General features: G+C 37.7%; 1 protein-coding gene across 4 annotated transcripts in view; it reads right to left on the bottom strand.

Moving 5' to 3' along the window:
• Positions 1-20,474, bottom strand: part of nrxn2a (neurexin 2a) — a 162,975-nt gene that overhangs the window by 57,449 nt on the left and 85,052 nt on the right. For all 4 annotated transcript variants that reach the window (XM_044139847.1, XM_044139850.1, XM_044139848.1 and 1 more), the window contains 5 exons: positions 19,336-19,455; positions 18,880-19,261; positions 17,147-17,337; positions 16,869-17,042; positions 15,390-15,509 (listed from right to left, as the gene is read on the bottom strand). In XM_044139847.1, coding sequence (XP_043995782.1) covers positions 15,390-15,509; positions 16,869-17,042; positions 17,147-17,337; positions 18,880-19,261; positions 19,336-19,455 — 987 coding nt within the window. The remainder of the gene's footprint in view (positions 1-15,389; positions 15,510-16,868; positions 17,043-17,146; positions 17,338-18,879; positions 19,262-19,335; positions 19,456-20,474) is intronic.

Raw genomic sequence — 20,474 nt, forward strand, 5'->3', positions numbered from 1 at the left:
AAGTTTTTGAAATGCATAATAAGTGGAACATTTGCTGGAAATCTCCTGTAAATCTGTTAGGCTTCTTCTTGGGGCTAACATAAATTCTGATAACTTCACTGCTGGACTGGACAGGTTAAAAACAAAACAAAAACCTAGATCTTAATACCATGTTCGGTATTATTTTCATATTAAGTTACATATGCTTTATTATGTAATTGTAATAGCACCTTAGGCATTGTTTTACAACTACAGCTGAAAACTAGTCAGGTACATGTATGTTAGGAAAACTGCTTACTAATCAGGGGGTTTGTTGTTCTAATTACTTTTTCACAAATAGCCAGGCTAATTAGTAGGTGCAATAAAATGAAATTGGTTAATCTGATTTCACATTGTCTGCTAGATATTATAAAACTGTGTTTTTTTTTTTTTTCCAACAAAAATAAAGATACATATTTCAAGACACATGCAACAACGTTGACACATTGCAGGGACTCACAATGGAGGATTGTAATTTTACTCAGCTCTGAACAGAATGAAAGTGTGACTTTTTGAGGGGAACAGCAAGTGAATGATGTATCACTGAGTATCAGTGTGTCGGAGAGTGTTAGGAAAAAAAAAACAACAAAAAAACAACAGAAAGTCAAAGATGGAGTCAGATAGAGGGAGGCTCTGTATCTGAAGGCCTCTGTGTGAGTATGTGTGTGTGTCTGGCCTTTATGATGTAAACTGAATGTAACCTTTCTCCTCTCACACAACCCCTGCAGCAGCGACTCGGAAGCCCCAGACTCCCCCGCCTTACCCCCGCCCCCAGGGGGAGCAGGTATAGACTAGCATTCATCTGAGGCTCAGCTGCAGCGTGGTCTAAGTGTCAAGTGAAACCCACCATGTTCCCATGGAGAGCAGGGCACAGAGTAACAGTCAGCACTGAGCAGCGACCGGCCACTTGGTAATCAAGTCTTGCATAATGTCGGCCTCAGAACTGGAACCGGGGAGATGCAGCGCTGAATATCGTCCTGGAAATGGGAGAGCTGCACAGAGGCACTAACTGCCAGTGCAAGGCAGCGTATTTTACATCTGAAAACACCCACTGCACTCATTGTGAGCAGCAGCACAGAGCCTCTTGGTGAGCCTCTGACCCCACTTTCACACCATTTATTGCTATAATTATGTGTGCTCTTGGTTATTTCACCTGCAGGCGTATTATGATTGCTGCTTCTTCTTTTGCTAGTGAGAAAGTAATTTTCAAAAATGTTTGTTCAATAAACAGCCTTTAAATGGCAATTATTTTTAAATGTCCTCTCTAATAAAGTGTCTGTTATTATAAAAAGAAAACCTCCTCCCTAGCACAGACGAATCCTTTGTGTGGAACTCAGTTCTTGCTACTGCTGCAATCTTTTACTTGGCTCTTATATTACAATAGGCTTCTAAACTGCCTGTGGCCGCTGGAATAAGTCATCATGCAGAAGTTCTTTCTGGCTGATATACAGCCTTCCCAATAGCTATTTTCAGGGAATCTTTCAGTTTTATTGTCTGTTTACAATACCGCAATAGAGGCTTTCCACCCTGTAGGTCTACCTCTGGCAAACAAAGTCAGAGGAGGCTGTGTGTTTTCTTTCTTTCCCCAAACAGATTTTGAGAAGAGGAAAAAATAGTTCTCCTGTTTGCATCAAATTTGTGTGCATTGTTTCAGACATGTTTTTTTTTTTTTTTTTTTGCGCTTTTCCATAATATTATTCAGAGTGAAATATGGGTAGAAAAAGTTGGAAGATACAGTTGGAGGTGCATGGTACAATTGCTCTAGGAATGTAACACTGAAGGCTGCGAATAGTAAATAAAGCATGCCTCCTGTACAGTTCCATGCAAAGGGATTCATCCTTCAAAGCATTCCTGTATTGTCACTTTGCAACAACAGACTTCAGTGTTTTTATTAGGATTTTGTGTGACATTTGAATACAACGTAATACGTAGATAAATGCAAGATTATAAAAATACATACTTTTCTACTTGTTTTATGAATCTATGAAATGTAGTAAAATTTGGAGATTGAATTGAAATAGGATTCAGGTCTCCATCACATGAATAGGCTTTGATACAAAATGTTCAACTGTAAAAGGATTTACAAGCATAAACAAGCCTCCAAGTGTAACAGCAAGGAAGGGAAGGATATTTAAATTTGAAGCAATCACACAACCAACAACATGATCGCTTCACTTAGTTTGTTCGCCATTATTGTTTTGAATAGCGCAGTGTAGGGAGACTAATGACAGATGTCATGTGCAGTGCTGACAAGGCAACTCCTGAGCACTACAGTATATGTTTTAAAAACTCATAGGTGGATTAATGAAGTATCCATTTTAGAACAACGAAAAGCCCCTGGGAGCTAGAAAACCACTTGTGTGGCTTGTGACAGAAATGCTCTCCTTTTTGGGCAGTTTTGCAGCTGCACTATGCAATTTCTGCTTTCAGAGGATGAAATCCGAAGGCTTCTTTAAAAAAAGGTTTTCAAAACTTGAAACTCCTCCACAACTTTCTCCCTGCTGTGTTCGTAGGTCTTCATGATTCTGTTTGCTGAAATATGTTCTTTAATTAATCATTTACTGAATAGATGTCCTATGTTTTACTAAACAGCTTGGAAAACCATGTAAAATTATTTATAACTTTAATCCACTTAAAAATATTACTAACTGCTTTGTCTAGATCAAGGGTTATGAATACTTATGTAAGCCACCATAATGGTAAAATAAACTGATACTTTTCAATACTAAATGTTATTCTATCAAATGTAAGAGATTAATATTCTATAAATCGTAAAACTGATTTTTAAATTTGGCCGTCCTTTGTGTTGTATTTAAATTGCAATAACTGCCTTTGACTTTTAAGACATAATTAAGTACAAATAGCATTGTAGCTTCCAGCAGAAAGAAAGCAGACATCATAAGTCAGTTTATAACTATGGAATAACTCACTGTTTTGCTGTTTTCACTTTCGCAGCCAGAATGCAGTACTTCCTGTGGCCTATTCAAAGCTATTGTGTCCTACTGGTTGGTGTTTGTACGTTGTTTTAATCCATTTAGAGCAAGGGGGATGCTTCCAGGCAATTTATAGCGCGCTCTATTACAATAATTCCTCTCTGCTTGAAGGAACAGACGAGGATGTTGACAATGAGGTTCAACAACATAATAGACTCCGTTATGTTCAACAAAGCAGTTATTCAATAATAATGACACTTAAATTGGTAACACAAAATAAGTCGTGTGTGAATGCAGTGACTAAATAGGTTCTGGTTTCTTGGCAGTGAAACATCAACTGGGTTGAACTAGTCATTCTGTGCAGAACCTATTATATTGGAACAACTTTTGAAAACCCTCCTTGGAGTAAAGGGGACAATGCTGACACACTTAGTATTCACCCGACAGAATAACCACTGATTACGCCTGCTGCCTTCAGATGCTTTCTACCACAGTGGCCGTCATGTTCGAACAACCACAGTGCAATGAGGTTGCTTACTTTCAATTTGATGCTGCAGAGAAGAGGGTTGCTAGTCTTAGGTCACAGAAAGGTTCCCAAACACGCCAGAGGTCGTCCTGCTGCAGATCTGGAGCCCTGTTAGGCTCATTAGGGGATCCACAGTGGCCCCTAATAAGTTTAGCTAATTTGATATGGAAATCAGAATTGTTTTGAGCTAAAAAATTTATTTTGTTATATTTTATAATGCTGCAAACTGGGTGTTTTTTTTTCTCTTTGCATAACTGCAGAACATTCCATTGAAAGTAGGTTTTAATTGATGCTCTGGTTTGCTCTAAAACTCAAACATATAAATAAAACATTAGAGTTTCACTCTGAAACAAAATTTACAAAGTAGATTTCAATAAATGATCTGGAAAAGCCACTGGAAGTCTTTCAGATCTAAACATATTTTAATTTTTAGAATGGAGGGCAAAAACAGCTTTTTGAATCATAGGACACAAATTTGCCTGGGAATTTATCATTAAATAAAAGTATCTTTTATTCTCTGATGGTGGGGTAATTCAGGTGTAACAACAGCAAAATGATACGACTTTGAAGATTTTATGTTCCCACAAAGATAAAAGTATTAAAATAGGTAAAAAAAATACTAATTAAGAATAATGCACTCTATAATAAGAACACAAGAAACCTCTTGTGGTTTACTAGTGATTTTCTGAGCAGAACCTATAGGCCACATCCATAATTTGTTCTATGTTGATATGAGTTGGACCTTTTTGTCCTGTAAAATATTTTGAGATCACGTTTGCTGCGAATTGGTGCTACATCAATAAAATGAACCAAACTACTACCACGGATAAAAATAAGATCTGAGTTTCAAGATTGAATGCTAATACGTTGCACAGACATTTCCTAAATAATTTCACACATAAATGCATTTTCTCTGATAAGAAGGGAAGAAATGAGAACTCACTTGGTTAACCAGAGGGACCACCCTGTTATGGATTTCAAACAAAAGCTGCAAAGAGAAGCTCAATTTCCTCCTGTAAGTTTTGAACCCCTCTGTGGACACAGAGAGTAAAATATGTATTATAGCGGTTTGGATATTTCTCCTAACTCCGTTAGTCAGTGTGACATTGGCAAAAGACTGAACTCCCTCTCTCCTGCATTCAGGGTTTGGAGGGTGAGTCATAAGAGACCATGACTAATCATGAAATAACCTGTCCCATATCTGAGTGAGCTGCCAGTGTGGCTCGCATTTTCAAATCTGTTGAACATAGCTCAGCACAGCCTGCGTCTGCTTGCATTCTAATGAGCCATCAGCTCGCATTAAATTATCTCAATCCGTGACACTTCACCCAAAAGCATACAAGAGGTCAAGGGAAGCAATGTCTAGTCACTGTAAATAATGAACAGGTTTATTTGCGGAAAAAATGTAGATTGCTGATGATATAAGTTCTTGAGGCTAATGAGGACATGAAGACACCGAGGACCAGCACTGCAGTCAGCAGTCACACAGGCAACTTTGGTACTTTAGACCTAAATCAGGTCAGCGTAAACAACATCAGACCAAAGTAAGCATTGATTTTACTGGAAAACAATCTTGCTAAGCTATATTATATTGAACCATCACGGCTAAAAGTACAGATTAAATCAGATGTTTACATACACTGTATGCAACTTAAGGCAAACTTTTTGTCTCACTGTCGGAATTTTATTTTAGGTGACTTAATTTTTCCACGAATAATTATATTTGATAAATTTCATATTATAGAGAGATCTACGTTTAAGGAATTTTTAAAATACTTTCTTCAGATGTAAAACGCTATAAACATTTCACTAATTTTGAGAAGGATTATCTTTGACATTATGATTTGGGCCGAACATTTTGAGGTATCTTTCCTCGAGTTTCTCACAGTAGTTTGCTGGAAATCTGACACCCTCCTCCAGACAGAACTAGTGTAACTGAGTCAGATTTGTAGGCTGATTAGGCTGAACATTTATTTTGTGCTCTGCCCACAAATTTGCTAAGGGACTCAGATAAAAATTTACACTCCAAAACACTGACTTTGTTGTCTTTTAGCCACATTTTGAAAAAATATTGTGTACAATGTTTAGCTTTCCGGCTGACATCTTGAAGTTTTGCTTCAATATTGAAGTACATCACTTACATAACATTTTCAGTTTTACTTCACCAGTAAGTTATGTTGACTGGGGACTTTGTTGTAAAAGCAGATATCAATATGTAAAGTTGATTGCTTTATTGCAATAAAGATAAATACCAAAAGCAAATAATGTTTTAAAATGAAACTGTTTTTTGAGACAGTCATCTGAAGTGGTTAAGATGTACATGTTTCATTGTGAACAACCTAAACCTGCAGTCAGTGTTTTTTACCCTGTCACATATAGTAATAATCACTTTTTTGATTTTGTTTTACGTCTGCCCAAATATCAGGAGATAAAGCATATTTTGTTGAGTTCAGATAAGTATGTAGCATTGATGGGACTTTTGCACGACACTTGAGGAGATGAATGTGGACAGTCTCCATTATAATGATCATTTAAATGCATTCTGTATCGTTACAGAGGATTCGTTTTATGTTCTTCCGATTAATGACTTGGTTTATTACAGTCCCTATGACCAGCAGTTTTCTGAAATGTGTGGGAAAGAAAACAGCAGATTTCCATACTGTGTGACCTTTGCTGTATGTTGCTGTCAGTGCTGCTTGACGATGTTCTTGTTTTGAAATACAAGTAGATTCACACTGCAACTTGTGTTGGTGTTTTTGTAGATTCAAGTGACATGTAATGTTTTGTAAAGTGAATTTGATGATTACTGACTGCCGGTAGTATTTTTTAAAGGTTTTATAGGCTCTAGTGGCCTTTATTTGATAGTGAATTGACAGTAAAATGGGTAATGAGAGAAGGGGGAAAACATGTGACACAGGACCCCAGGCCGGGAAGCGAACCTGCGACAGCCGCTTCGGGATTAAGGCTGCCAAATGTGGGTTGTGCTTAACACCTGCACCACCACAGCACATCCTGCTACTGGCCAATCACTCTCCAATCTCTTTGTCATGATGCTCGTGCAACAAAACCATTCGACTGTTCCAAAAGGTTTGTGGTAGCCTGTTTTAGCTGGAGGTTTTCCAAAAATAGATGCAGAGAATCAGCAGTCAATCCTTTATGCATCATTTATTTGTCTATCTTACTAAGTAATTTAACTTCAAAGCAGATACAAAATAGTGTTACATAGACTTCAGAAAAATAACCAGCTGTTATGTGCCACTGTTACTTGTGCTCTAAGTTAAACGGTGCATCAACCCATGTTGGATACCATAAAAAATGTATAACAAAGGAGAAGCACAATCTAAAAAAGAAACTGGACAAATGAGCACTAGATTTTTCCATGCAAACGTTAAGTTTTAATGTTTTTTTCTACCACTGATCTCAAACTTGTGTTTAGAAGTTCTTTAGTATTCACAGTCTATTTATTTAATCACTTCAATCAACAAACCCTTCAAGCATATTGCAGAAACTCAGTGCATTTAGGCCTTTACGAATGTGAAGATGGCATGCTGAAGTTCAAACTGAGTATCAGAGCAGAGAAGACAGGGACTTTGTGTGATGTAGTATGGTTGTTGGTGCCAGACAGGCTGGAATGGATATTTCAAAAATGGACAGTTTACTTGGATTTTAACACAAAACCATGTTTCGGGTTTGCAGAGAATGGGAAGGGAGAAGGGAAACTGTCCACAGTGCAGCAGTGTGGAAGAAAATGCCTTGTTTGCCTCTGCCAAAGGTCAGAGGAAAATGGGCAGTCTGGTTCGAGATGAAAGAAAGGCAACAGTTTCCTAAATAGCCACAACCAAGATATGGGGAATATAATCTCTGAATGTACAACACATCAAACCTTGAAGCAAATGAGCTACAGAAGCTGAAGATCACAGTGGGTGTCATTCCTATCAGGTAAGAAGAGTCAACTAAGGTTAAAACATATGCAGGCAATCCAAAATAACTGGCAATAAGAGATAGGAAAAAATGCCCGGCTCAGTAAGTCTTGATTTCAGCCACCGCATTCGGACAGTAGGTTAGAATTTAATGTAAACACAAAATCATAGGTCCAATCTTCCTCCCATCAATAATTCATGTTGCTGGTAGTGTAATAAAACTGGGGACATTTTCTTAGTATGTTTAGAGTCTGTTTACCACCAATTTAGCCTTGTTTACTTGCTGCCTTGGTACATCCATCTCTTTCTGGCTGCTTCCAGCAGCATAAAAATAAAACCATGTCACAAAGCTCAAATCTTATAAAACTGACTGTTAAGGCAGTTCTGAAGCCAAAATCAGGCCTGAACCGGTACTAACAAGGTGTGTTCAATAAAATGGCAGGTCAGTATAAAGTTAAGGTAGATATATAGACTCTGAATCTTAAAGATTGATTCATATTAGTTTTGTAAAATTAACTTTTTCTCCCCTTCTTTGTTTTCAGTATTATGTTTTACCTGATGGGTGTTGGATGTTTCTTAAACTCACTCACCCAAATGAAAACCAACACATTTAAGACAAATTACAATCTCTTAACAGATGCTTTGTGAAAAAGAAAATAAATTGTACACCTCTTCACTGTATTTGACTTCATCATTATGAAGTTGCTTCACATTTCTTATAATGTCACACGTTGACATTTGAATTGGACTGACAGGGAAAATCCTCAATTGGCCTTTGAGAAGTAAACTATCAATAGAGAACAGCATTAAGCCTGAGTCAGTTTATCCAAAAAAAAGCAACAATTGATGTTTTCTATCTGTTCATTTCCAACACTTTTATCTGAAATTATTCTGTTAAATTGCACTTTTTTATTATCTTGCCAGCTCAAGATCTATAAATGCAATTTATGGAAGAGCATCATCAGTAACTCTTTAGACAAACCGCTTTATGTCTTTTCCAGTTTATTAAACTGCATGACTCATTTTGTCAGTGTCACTACATGAAACCCACTATAGTTTCACTTCAAATATTGCCGAACAGGATAAGATATTAATCTGGTCTGATTACTGATGGCACTTTTAATGCACGATTAACATAAAAAACAGATTAGTATTTAATTACGTTTACTAGAGTTGTTAGTGTCTGAGCAGTGATGCTGCTCTTCTGAGAAAAAAACATTAAAGTCTGCCCCACAAGACATGATGTGAGAGACTACAAGGACAGAAACAAAAATAAGCCAGAAAGGACATTTTTCCCTCAGGTGCTTGACTTCTTCTCACATCTATGTAATTGTCCTAAGTGTTTCTTGCACAAGGCTGAAGGGCTGAATGCTGCAAACGTGTAGTGTTGATTCAACCTGACGTGATGAATTTTATTAAATGATGAATTTGAATGTTTTCCTCATAAAAATAGAATTAGATTAGAGGCTAATCTTTAAAGACTTTAAATACTCTCAGTTACTCTGTTCAGCTTTTATCCAGTCTCTGTTAAAAAATATTAAGATCTTAATAAAGTTGGATGGTTGGATATTGAAGGAGAAGCAGTCTGGCTTATATTCTGTCCATAGAACAGTGAACCACTGTTAGGAGGGTCACCGGCGTGCACTTGTCAGGTCAACCTTTGCTTTTGTGGATCAGAAAAAGGCTAAAAGTAAAAGCTTTGTCTGCAATCTCAGCTGAACATTGAACATTTTTCAAACGCAGGCTGGACTCCGTAAGGATGGCCCTTGTCTCTGACCCTGTTTACGTTTTCTTTAAACAAAGTCTAAAGAAGGGAACCTCAAGGTTTCATCTTTGTTTTTTGCAGATGATGTGACTATGGCTTTTGGTGTGCAGTGTAGCTGTCTGCAGTCGACTGTGAAGAAGCAGGGATAAAAATCCACTTTTCTCAGACAATGGTCCTCAACCAGGAGAAAGTAGACCTCTCCATACAAGTGAAGACTCATTCTCTGCTTTTTTCCCTCAATTGATCGCATGACGAAGCAGGAGCAGCATAGGCTGACTGGGGTGTTGTCTGCAGTAATATGGGTGCTATTTCTGTCTACTGTGGAGAAGAATGAGCTGAGTCAAAAAGCCTCCATTTATCTGTCTGTCTACGTTTCAACCCTCACCTGCGGTCATTAGATATGGATTGTGACAGAAAGGTTGATAACCCACATATAAGAGGCTGAAAAGAGCTTCTTTTGGGTGGCTGTTCTTGGCTGTATAGATGGGCAGAGGAGAACCGTCATTCAAAGGGAGCCCTGAGTAAAGATAGACTGCCTTGAAAAGAGTCTCTTGAGGTGGTCCAGGAATCCTGTTGGGATGCCTCTTTCAATGTTTTCAGGGCACATCCTACTGGGAGGAGACTCGGGCGAAAACTCAAAATCTGATGGCCATTTTGTCACAGTTGACCTGAGAAAACCTTGAGATCCCAAAGAATAAACTAGGGAGTGTGATGTCTGCAAGTTCCCGCAAAGGGAAATACTCAATTAGCAGACGGACATCTTCAAGTCTTTTATGCCATGATAATCCTTTAATCTCTGAATATATATATTTTTGTTTTGTGAATCCTTAATTGGAATGTAATAGCAATATCATTATGCAATTAACCCACAATTTTCTAACTATTCTCTGCCTTTTCCATCAATATGATGTTCTGACTGTTTTCTCTAACATTTAGCACTTTGTTCAGAGAACTATGGCAATAAAGATAATAAAAGTCTGGCCAAAAATGTTCCTGGGAAACTTGAATGCAATTTATAATGCATTACCATTATTTGGTAATGCAGTACATTACCAAATAATGTACTGCAGTTCTCTTTTGCATATATTCATGTAGCAATGGAAATGTGCAATGTTGCTATATTTTGCATCTTTAGTTCACATTCTAGAAGAAATGTTAGTTCATCTCTAGGAAAAACAAAAACTAAAAGTGCAAGAATGGTCTTTTGCATTTATATTCCAAAATAGCTATTATTCTTAACTTTGGTTTTAATTCCATTTGGGTATATTTAAATAGTGTTCTGTGGCAGGCAGGATCTCATTATTTTTATTATATGCAGAAATCAGAGCCTAAACGTGTCCTCTGAAACTAATTATGGCAAACCAACAGAAGACATTTCATTAATTGTGCATCAAAGCAGAACTTTTTAATCTGCACAAACCTAACTTTCTGAAACATGTACTAAAACCTTACAGTGATCTGCTTATATCATTTTCCACAGACCGCCATGCTCATTTTCAAAAACTTAATTAAGACAATTTCGACAAGCTGCACTGAATTTGATGTTAGATTAGTTGAAACTGTTAAATGAACGCTGCTGTGAGTCACTCATTTATATCTCCAATTCAACATGCGCTTTCTGCATTAGCCTGTTTAATTGTAATTACCGCTAATCAGAAATACTTAAATAGACCTGGAATACAAACATTCGTTGCAAGCTCGTAAAATTTCTGTTGTATGAAAAGTCCTTTTAAGCAGATGTGCTTCATGTACGGGGATTAAAAGAAAAACAAAACAAAAAGCATTGGACATTTCTTTTAAGTCCTCTGTTTGATCCCAAGCAAACTAAAATTGTAACTTTACAGGCTCCTGGAAGAGTCACATATCTGAACTCTATTCCTGTTAGGTCATCATGTTATGAAGAGCAATATATTTTCTTGAGCCTCTGTCCCAAGGCACAAGATTAAGTCAAAACCTCTATCCTGGATTATCCCGTCTGGGACGTACGAGTAATTGTGAATGAATCCACCTGAAATGAAGGTCAAAAGAAAAGCAGCAGTTTATCGAGCGTTGCATCATGATACATTTTCTCTCCTTTTCCCCTCCGTTTTCAGGCGAAACATCACATTTCTCCTAAAACCACAAAGCAGGAAGTTTAATCTTTCTAAAAGCATGTAACAAAACACATTTCGAAATATCTTAAATCTCTACACGTGTGTTGGCAACCCGCTGTAATGGCTGTCACTGTCATGTTTTTCACTGGTAGTGAACTCAGTCATTGGGAGGAGGCGAGCAGAACGACAGGAACTTACCAAAACCAAAGGAAGAACACTAGTAGAACCAAAATTCAAGTGGTATGGATAGAATTTTGAAGATATTTGTTTCAATAAAAACTGGGAGAGCAATTAGAAGAAACATTATTCAATTTGGTGTCAGGGAGGATAGCAGCAACTAACCTGATGATCTGACAAAGGCGTAACAGAAGAGGGAGGCAAAAGGTGATTAATATGTGGTTGGTTAATCCGGGTTCAAGAGGGGAATGGCAGATAAATACCAGTGGGAAAACAGCATCAGAGTAATACTTCCTGATTTACAAAGATAAACATACATGTTATGTAAATTGCACGTACTTTAGTCTTTCCTATTTTGAAAAGTGGCTATGGCAAATTCCCTATGTGTGTTAAGTATAAAATGACACATTTTATACTTATTTATCCAAAGAAAAAGGAAAAGCAAGGATTACCATAACTAAATAAATTTGAATATACTAAAAACTTTACTCAGCCCAAACTAAGAATAAATAAGTAAATCAATCTTCAATAAAAGAAATGTCACATTTTCTGAAATTAAAGTTAAATGAAAAAATAAAATGTTATGGAAGAAACATGAGTACATCTATAATCCTTATAGTTTCTCTTTTTTTACTGTGACAAACGGACCAATGTGTGAACACAAGCAGGTAATAAATATGCCAAATCAATTATCAGCAGCTGCAAAGGTTAACCAATAATTACACACACACCATATGTTTAGAGGAGGAAGTGCTGAAAATTGAGCACCGTACATCATTCTTGTTAATTCTGGTAATGAAGCCATGACCTAGAAATAATAAGCACAGATGTTTATAGCAAACTCACTTAAACAATGTCTGTATATGAATATTAATGCACTGAGTCACAAACCAAGCAGAAGTGATTTCAGCTTTTCCTATTATGGGTTAAATGGCTAAACTGAACATTTTCTTTCTAATCCTTGGTCATGCAAAAATTCTTCAGATTGTCGGTGTTGATAATATTAACCAAAATTTACTTTCCAGTGTGAAAAGAGGCGAGCTTTGACATCTCATGCTGAATAAAATTTAAAAATTCCAGTGTATTAATTATTGTTTTTACACAGATCTATTGACCCTAACCAGCCAGCCCATCACTGGTCAACATACAAACAACAAAACATGCTTAGAGTCGTACCGAAGGCTAGCTTAGAGACCAATTGACCTAACATTCATGTTGTTGCACTGTGGAAGGAAGTCAAGAGTATTCATGCAGAAAGAACCCCAGAGAGGATCTGAACCCAAGAACTATTGCTGCAAGGCAAAAAAATGTACCATTGCTACACTGTTCATTGTTTATACACTACAGCAACATTTTGTTTGCTTCCAAGGACTCAGTGATGGTTCACTGTGAAGCACAAGACTTGCTATTTACTTCAAACAGATTTGATCTATTGGGTTGACCTTTGATATCGGGCTGCCATGCCATTTAGCATCGGCTTGATTGAGAGGCCTCCCAAAAACGGAGAGATGAAAATCACAAAACCTTCCATGAAATTGGGCTTTTGTTGAATATGTTGTTTTGGTGTGATATTAAGTCTTATTTTGCATAATTTGAAAAACATTTTCTCTAGGAACTTGTGAAAAGAATTGAACAGAAAGACTGAAACAGTTCAAAACATCCTAATCGCAATAACATGATGCTGGAATCGGACATACTTTCAAAAATGACTTAGCCAAAATAGCTAAGCCGTGTGATTATGTCTCAAAATTACAAAAGTAAAATCAGGTATCTGGAGTTTAAAAAGAAAAGTCAGCAAAGGTTGATGCAAGGATTTATGTGGTTTATCCAGTAGGCTTGTAATTAAAACTGAAAACCGGCATAGCAACATTATGGAACTCATTTGACATCTTATTCAAGAATAATAAGGATCAACTGCATGTTGTTGCTGTTTATGAGAAAGGGAAAATAAAATGCTGGAAGTCTGTTTAGTTCAAAGACTACAGCTTACAACATAAGCAGAATTACCGTATAAGTGGGAAAACAAATACATGACTGAAAGTGAAAAGAGAAATGAATCAATTTCAAGACAGTGATGTGAAGTGAAAATCAACAAACCAGGTCACACTTTGAAAAGCATACATAAAAGGTTCTCTGAATACAAGGAAAAACTAAACTAGGAATGTCCATGGTTCACGTCATCCTTTTAAACATTTTTTTTCTTGTTTTAATTCCATTTGGGTATATCCTTCATCTTATCTGATAAAGCAGATACGATCTTCTTTATCAGTAATGCTTTTCAAGCTGAGCTATAAAGTTACACCTTTGATGCCTCATCTGGTGTCACTTTTGACATAACTCAGTCTTCTTTTCACAGTAAAATTACTTTTTGTTTTTTGCTCTGATCTCTTTCTTTTTTTGAAAATAAGCTTGAAAATGGATCTGATCTCACCTTTATTTGTATATAAAGTCCATGGGCCTATCTATCCATCTCCACATATCACTGTCTCCTTCTTGTTTGCTTTCATTTGTAAAAGTCTGACTGTTTTAAGGAGGACAGAGATCCTTAAATTGTTCTATTCTGACTATTTTATGTGTGTTTTTATAATTTTCAGCAGATGTTCAGTGCTGCCCCCTTTCAGTGTGGCACGGTACTTTCTGCCCCACCTTGCAAATTCCACTGCTTGTTTATTCTGAAAGACTAAATATGTCACACATATTCATGAATTATATTAGACAGGTTATGGTATATCAAGATGTGTACAACAAGTGTCAAACTTGTATACGTCACTTTCTTATTCATTTACTGAATAAAAAAAAAATCCAGTTTTGAGTTTCCGATGGGTCAATCTGCTTTTAGAACCAGGGAAGCTAAACGCAGTCCTATTCTAGTCACCAGCAGATCTTTAAGTGCAGCTCTAGTTACAACCTTTATTGTCTTTGAACATTAATGGATGCTTTAAAAACTACAGAAAAGTGTATTTAACTAAAAAGAAAAACACATCAAGGAAACCTTCAGATGAGGAAATCACTTTTGATGACTTCTGCAACATCAGGTGCACAACGGTTTGCAGAATTTTCTCTTCAAAGGTAAAATGTGAGTGAACCGACATGCTTCTAACCATCAATGACAAAGTATCATATTTTTATCCTTACATGCTTTTCGTACTGCTCACTGAATTCTTCCCTCAGACGTAACCTGCAGTCTTTGTGAGCGAACAAATGAGCTCCTACACTTGAAGTGTTTCTTTTTTTATCTTTATTTATTAACTTTCTAACCAGCACACCACTTATCAAGAAATTATCCTCTGCTACAGTGCCTGCTGAGCTTATAGTGTAATGTACTTTACCCTCTTAAAAAGTAAGGCATAAAACCACATTTTAAAAACAATTACCACAAAGACACATTTCTTGCAGTTATTCTAAATGATTCTGCAGCAAATGAAGCTTAACTTGCCAACGCTGGCCTATTAAACCCAATACTTTTCTATAATTAATTTGAGGAGCCCTTGGTAACAGTTGGCTGTATTATTCATAACCTTGCTACATAAGAAATATGTTTTGTTGTTGCAATATGGTGAAACGGTAAGTCATGTGTCACTATGTTCAAACAGAAAATGCACAGAGGAGAAGAAATAATTATTGCTTGGATTTTGTTGGAATGGTTAACGCATTAATCTCATATCATCGTGTAAAACTTACCTCCAGTCCTTAGCTTGTGACAAAAACCCATTAAAATTGTATTAAGATGTAAATGGAAGCAGTTTCAATGCGTGGCAGGCAGGACACCACCTAAAGGTTTCATCCCTTTAGAGGTTAAAAAAAAAAAAAAAGCTGACTGTTCTTTCTAAAGTGTATTTTATGCGTTACTGAATTCTGTATTGATGGTGGAATTTGATCTGCATTGTGTCAGTGATGAGCCTCAAAAAGACATTTTCCGGCGCTGTAGCCAGTCGGGCGTGATACACCTTTACTTACGGTCACTGCAGAAAGGTCCCCCGTAGGTGGTCATGGTGCAGTCGCAGGAGAAGCCCTCCCACAGCTGCAGACACACACCTTGGTGGTGGCAGGAGTCCTCTGTGCAGGTTGTGCTGGGCCCTGAAGGGTGTTCACAGCAGATTAAGCAAGGGCTTTTCACTTCACTTTATGCACCTCTGCTTTTACTCAAGAGGAGTGAATGAAACCAAAGTAAGTAAAACGCTTACATATGGCCACCTTTACATATCCAACAATCTATGTAGTTTAGGAATGTTGTACAAACAAAATCTTGAGAGAGTGGCCTGCATTCGCATTCAACCCTCTTCAGTTAAGAGTTTGCATGTTGCACCAGATTTAATTTAGGGTTAACAGAGTCGCAGGGCAACATAGAGACATACAACCATTCACACACACACTCACACCTAGGGAGAATTTAGAGAGACCAATTAACCTGACAGTCATGTTTTTGGACTGTGGGAGGAAGCCGAAGAACCCGGAGAGAACCCACCATGCACAGGGAGAACATGCAAACTCCATGCAGAAAAACCCCAGGCGGGGAATTGAACCCTCGACCTTCTTGCTGCAAGGCGACAGCTCTATCAACTGCGCCACTGTGCAGCACCTCTACAAAGATATATCAGAAGTATATATCCCTGAATATGAAGGGATTCAATCACATTTTGTTTAGATTCAAGTCGTCTTTTATGTGGGCAATATCGGCATTAGAAGGTTGGGTGCAAAAGCACAAGATGTGAAAGACAACTTATCAATGTGAAACAGATTTTACATGAGGGAATAACTGACTCTATTTAGATAGATCTAGGGCTTATTTATATCTATTTATGTAATTTTCCCAGGGAGGGACTTCATAGAGTGTGACTTGGAAATGTTCCTAATGTTTTTGGAATCCCCTGTGTTTGTATTTGGGTTATTTTGGCTAAAACTAAAAGTTGTTTCTTAAGTTTTGTTCTCCTTGTATCTTGATTTAGACATATTTTTTTGTATTAATACTTCTCCTGTTGTTTAGTAGATTATTTTGTGTTTTGGTTTGTCCCCTCTTGTGTTCATTCGGTTTTTATAAATCTACTTCCCTTATGGTTTCTTTCCCAGCTGCTCCACATTCCCCTGATTACCACTCGTCAGCTCTCCCAGCATTTTATTAGGCAGTTTTTATAGATTCGATTTTGGACCGTAAAAAAAAAAATTACAAAAAAGAAAAAAAACAAAAATCAAAAAAGTCAAAAACCACTCATGGATAAACACTGCAACATTTAATATAAAAAATAGATTTACTGAATTTGTTTTCTTCCCAATCAATGTGGAATATTTGAGACACCTGTTCAGTTCTAAGACCAATCGGGAACAATTAGCGCGCAGTGAGAGCCCTCCTGTCCCTCTGGTTTAATCCCTAATACGCCAAGCTGAACAACAGGAAAACCATTTCCAGAAATGATCTGGGATTTTATTTTTTGCCCTCACCTCCGCAGCCTCGTTCCACCTCTCCCACCTTGTGAAGGGCATCCACCAGCAGCTCAGGGAGCCTTCCATTTAAGTCCACAGAAGCCAGGCAGCCCTTGTATCCTTCCCGAGAAGCTATTAACCTGGGAAGGCTGCTGTACATGCTCTTTCCAACACCACCGATGTATAGCTCCCCTAGAAGACCCCAAGTTAAGAAATAGAAACGCTCTTTAGCTAAATTTTATTTCAAATTAAACATGAAAATAGTCGGATTTTGACGTAAACAGCATGACTTTTACCTTTTAGGTCCAGGTTTCGGGCTCCGTTGGTGTGTTGGGTAACGGTACGGGAATCAATCTTGAGTACGTGTACATTGTTGTTGTCACGGGAGATCACCACGTTGTGCCACTGGTTATCATTGAGAGGCTTGTCAGAGTTTCCCTTCATTAGTGACGGTCCATTTCCCAAGTCAAACACATAATGAATGTACCTATAGGACAAAATATTTGTTCAAGATCTGTACTTTTAAATTCCTTTCATAACAAATGTCACACATAAATTACCACTAATTCTACTTGCCAACAATTAATTTTCCTTTGCTGCCATTCAAATAAAATAATGTGATTTAATTGCAAACAAGTGTGTTTTACTTGAAGCATAGTCATCAGACAGACTTCATTCAAACTTAATTATGTTAATAATCAAAGTTAAGAACCATCCATGAATGAGCCGCCACACTTCACACAAAACACTGAACAGCCGGAAAATCCTGACAGAAGTGTTGGGAGCTTCTTTTTTTTTTTTATGTTGTCTGTGTTTTCTTTGGGAGCTTCTGCTGCTGGTTCCAGATCTGAACAAGACCTCCTGCTGACTAATTGCTCACTGACAGAGAGTCTGTGCTTGGCATTTCAGTGGGATGATACAATTGCGGCTTTGCTGGCTCTGTTTCCACAGCCACTTTCTGATGTTCTTGCCATGAAAAAATATCTTTAATGGAAAAAAAAGGGTCCTTTGAAACGTATCTATGTTATTGATGCTTCTATAGGGGATCTATCAACATGTTTTAACTTGAGACTCCTGGACACCAATTGTCCTCGCAGATAATTTTTAAATGAACCCCTATATTAAGCATTTACAGTTCAGTTCAGGAATTTACATCTAGTATCATATAATTGTGGGGCTTTTAACTTTGAATTTGAAAAGTTCTTTCCCCAGAGCGGATTGATTATAGAACAAATTACTTGCATGATGTCGGGTTTTGTCAGTTTTTAAAGGCATAACAAGCTCAGTATGTGTAAACTTTGGATTTTAAAGAATATAAAGATTCTCGCAAAAATAATTTAATTCAGCTAATAAACATTTTTATTTATCCTGACTTACTTAAACAGCAATTATTAAATCTGACAGTATAGAAATGAGAAAAAACATGCATGGACTGTTTCCCTGCAGTGTATGTCAATATATGGTTTCTGGAAAATTCACTAAAACTAACAACTTGTTTAGCCAATTCTTGTTTTAAAAATTTATTAAAAATATATTTTGCATTATTTCGACTAGGAAAAATCTTCCATGAGATTAATTAATAATAAAAAAAAGTCTTTCAAGTAACATGACATTCATAAATACTGTATATAAAAGTCCTACTTTAAAGAGAAGTATTATGTAAAATCGACTTTGAGTTTTATATAATATATTATGTTATTCCTTCATCAAAAACAAACCTGAAGTGTTGCTTTGAAATTCTCAGGCCTGCTTGAAGAATCCTTGACTCTCTTGTGGCAGCCATTCTGGCATGCCTAAATACTTACTCATACAAAGCGCTGCCTAAATACGACTGGGAGCTTCATAAAGAGACCGAGGCCAATTTCAAAGTATTAAATTGATAAGGCAAGTTTTCTTACATCATACAGTTAAGTTTTGTTTGAGGTATAGCATTTTTGCTATATAGTTTGCTATAAAATGGTGTTATATCCCTGTAAGACACATAATATCACCCCTTTAAATTGCATGTATGAAATATCCCATCACTCACCCTTTGACAAGCTCCACCACAATAAAGTCACTGCCATCTCCAGAGTTGTACAATATCAGGCCGTCCGCACTGGTGGTTTTAAACTGGAAAAAGAGGTGCATGGAAGCATAGGCCTGCAAGGTCGAAAAGGCCAAATAGCTGGCTTGAGTTAGGAAAGTTACAGGGTTGGCCACAATGTGCCTCATGCCAAACCGAGCATTAAGCTCGCAGAAGGAAATGTCTCCATTCTTGCACTGGTCCAGATAGAGCATCCCATTGAAGGAGAGCGCTTGCAAGTGGCCGATGAAATTGGAGGGCATCACTGAGATGAAGCGGCGCTCTGTCATGATTCCTGTCTCGATGTTGTTGAACTCCAGGCGGGTGTGGGCACCAGTCATGTGGCCTACAGAACAAACCCATTTATTATCAGCTGCTAAAACACTTTTGATAGGCCAAGTTTCTTTTTCTCATCTCTACCTTCCATTGTCACATTGTCTACTGATAGCTGCAAGTTCTTCCCACGTCGCGCCACCTTCACTGTGTGCCACTCGTTGTCATTCAGTTTCTCGCCTACAAGAAGAGTCTCTGGTCCCTTGCCTAAGAGGAGGAAAGCGTCAAGTGACAATCACATCACAGGGGCGCAGTATCTTTTCACACGAGCACTCAAACTTGAGAAGCACTTACAGGGCGAATACATCCATTTACTTATCACTCACACACACAGCAGAAAGATTCAGGAGATGCACACCATTTCAAAGTAAAACTAAGAACAAAACACCTACATCGCAGTCATTTTCAGGCTAAATATTTAACGTGTGTTGAGACATTTGTGTGATCTCCGCTGAAAAGCTGTGTTGGCTTACAGTGAAGGCCCTGGCTCGCTCATATAAATTCAAGTTTCAGATTTTCTTCACTATCCTCTGCATTTTTCACTGGTTTAAAAATAGGTCACAGTGCAGAGGCTTGCCACTGCAGTACCGTCAACCCGAATCAGTGCCTATGCAACAGGCCGACACGGCAGTTCAAAGGAGTTCTGACATCGCTTGGGAAACTAATTGGCCATGCCTAAGCTGACTTTGCCTTGAGGGGTTTGTCTGTCTAATTGTGCTCAGGGCGCAGGAGAATTACAAGGGACGCATAGAGGGCAATAAATGAAAAACATCAGCTGGTTTCCGAACAATACACTGTTTCGTCCTCTGGGAAATAAAACCCGTGCCTGGAGACCTTGTCCGGCTGCAAATTAAGTGTCTCCACATAGCACATCGCATGATACGGACCGAATATTGGCTATGCACTCTGAGTGGATCAATAACATCAAATCCTGCATCCTTTGCATTCAATGGACTTACTTAGATGTGGAAAAACAAACCACTGTGTGGAGTCAAGTAGAGCTGAAAAGGCAGAAATGTTTACCTTGTGGATCCCTATCATGAAATCAGACATACGGGCAGGATTTGCTGTAATGAAATAGGAGTTTGCAGGACGAAGGGTAGAGGAGGTTGTTCATCTAATCTGTGCTGCTCAGAGGGGAGCTTTGCTGCTATCTAAACATATAAATACACCAAATACACAAATACCCACACAGAAAATTTTTTTACTTCTAGAAAGTTTGGAAG

This window comes from Gambusia affinis, linkage group LG15, assembly GCF_019740435.1.
Source record: "Gambusia affinis linkage group LG15, SWU_Gaff_1.0, whole genome shotgun sequence".
NCBI classification, from domain to species: Eukaryota; Metazoa; Chordata; class Actinopteri; order Cyprinodontiformes; family Poeciliidae; genus Gambusia; species Gambusia affinis.